The sequence below is a fragment of the Hyperolius riggenbachi genome, chromosome 7 (assembly GCF_040937935.1).
Source record: "Hyperolius riggenbachi isolate aHypRig1 chromosome 7, aHypRig1.pri, whole genome shotgun sequence".
NCBI lineage: Eukaryota > Metazoa > Chordata > Amphibia > Anura > Hyperoliidae > Hyperolius > Hyperolius riggenbachi.
In genome coordinates this window covers 214,512,416-214,514,369 of record NC_090652.1, presented here as the reverse complement: position 1 = coordinate 214,514,369, position 1,954 = coordinate 214,512,416, and the positions used below count along the sequence as shown (strand labels likewise).

The 1,954-nt window shown below is 44.8% G+C and overlaps 1 protein-coding gene across 1 annotated transcript in view; it reads right to left on the bottom strand.

Annotated features, from left to right (window-relative positions):
* Positions 1–1,751: 1,751 nt before the first annotated feature.
* Positions 1,752–1,954, bottom strand: part of STRADB (STE20 related adaptor beta) — a 55,837-nt gene continuing 55,634 nt past the window's right edge. Inside the window, exon 11 of the mRNA XM_068247361.1 lies at positions 1,752–1,791. Within this exon, the coding sequence (XP_068103462.1) occupies positions 1,752–1,791 (40 nt within the window). The remainder of the gene's footprint in view (positions 1,792–1,954) is intronic.

The window sequence follows — 1,954 nt, the reverse complement described above, 5'->3', positions numbered from 1 at the left end:
TGCACAACTCTGCCGCTTGAAATTAGGCAAAAACAAAAGATATGCTTTTGTTTCTAATAAAATGTCCATTCTTTATTGTCCTCTGTAGTTCGATAATAGGATTTATTCCATCTGTCTAGAAGAGGCTTGCGCAAGCTGTGCTGTTGTACCAGAGGGTGCAGTAGTGAAAGTATGGAGCCTTGTCCCTGCTCTCTGACCTGCATGATATATAAAGGATACATTTAGGCATTGTTAGACAACCTGAATTTACAGTGAAAAAAAATTCCCAAAAGTTTTCTTACAACCTTTCTAGGTGGGAAAAAAAATAAAAATAATTCCCCATAAATCTGCACATTGGGCTCAATGCACAAAGAATGATAATGAGTACCTATTTTGTAAATAGGTCCAATGTCTCATGTAAGGCTCTGTTAGAGCTGCAAGGAACGGTGACAGCTGCAGTAACTGACCCACTCGCCTATGAATAATTAGAGGTCTGAACCGCCCGCCCCCCCTTGGCGAGACCACTGTGGCTATTTTTTTCTTAAGTGCTCCGAAGCTCTGTGGCCAGAAGAGCCTTGGTATACTTTGAATAAAAATGACGGCAGCCATCTTGGTGATGGAGGAGGTGGAGCTTCAGATCTCTGATTTATGGGTGAGCTACTGCCGCTAAGACCCCTGATCCTTGTAGCTCTGATACTTTACATTTAAGATCCTCCCCTACAAAGCAAGTAAAAAGGGCATTGAAAACAGTGCCAAAATAGGTAGCAATGCTAAAAGCTGCAATTAAGGGCTAAAAACAGTAAACAGCCATTATTTACTGTTGGTAGCTACTTATAGCCGCTATTTAGCAGTTTAAAGAGAACCCGAGGTGTGTTTAAAGAATGTTATCTGCATACAGAGGCTGGATCTGCCTATACAACACAGCCTCTGTTGCTATCCCAAACCCCACTAAGGTCCCCCTGCACTCTGCAATCCCTCATAAATCACAGCCATGCTGTGAGGATGTGTTTACATCTGTAGTGTCAATCTCAGCTGCTCCCCTGCCTCCTGCATAGCTCTGGTCCCTGCCCCTGTCCCTTCCCTCCAATCAGCAGGGAGGAAAGGGATGCAGGTGGGGACTGGAGTTCTGCAGGAGGCGGGGAGAGCAGCAGACTGACACTATAGAGATAAACACAGCCAGCTCTGACAAGCTGTCTGTCAGCAGTGTGGCTGTGATTTATGAGGGATTGCAGAGTGCAGGGGGACCTTAGGGGGGTTTGGGATAGCAACAGAGGCTGGGCTGTATAGACAGATCCAGCCTCTGTATTCAGATAATATTCTTCAAACCCACCTCGGGTTCTCTTTAAAGAGAATCTGTACTGTGAAAATGTTACATAAATAAACGTACCAGCCTGTTAGTTTTCTTCTATCCCCCTCTGTGACATTTTCACCGCTCCCTGCTGCTTTCTTGGTGATAAAATCACTGTTTTATTCATTGTTTTTGTAAACAATGAAGATGGCCGCCAAACAGGATATACATCATCAGAGCAGGTGCCTGTTTGCAGAGGCTCCTCTAAAACGTGACTTGACTGCTGGAGTGTTACTCCACTTGTTGCCTTATCTGCCAGTCTGGGCTCTGTACTGATCCTCTGCACTCACTGCTGTTCACAAGGTCACAGCGCCTGAGCCTGCAGACACACTGGCTGTGAGCAGAGACCTTGCTTGTGACTCATATACACAGCACACAGGAAAGCAGAGGGGGGCGTGGAGGGGGCATGTATAACTTCTCCCTATCACAGCAGAGGCAGCACAATCCTCCCTCGGTCAACAAAGCTTGACAAAGAAAAGAAGATTAGTTATATTACAGAGACATTGCAACTAGAAAAGGCTGCAGTAATCCAGACCACATTAGAATATGTATAGGAAATTATAGGATAGAAGAAATAAGGCTGAAAATGTTGTTACAGAGTCTCTTTAAAGCCGCAAATTGTGGCTT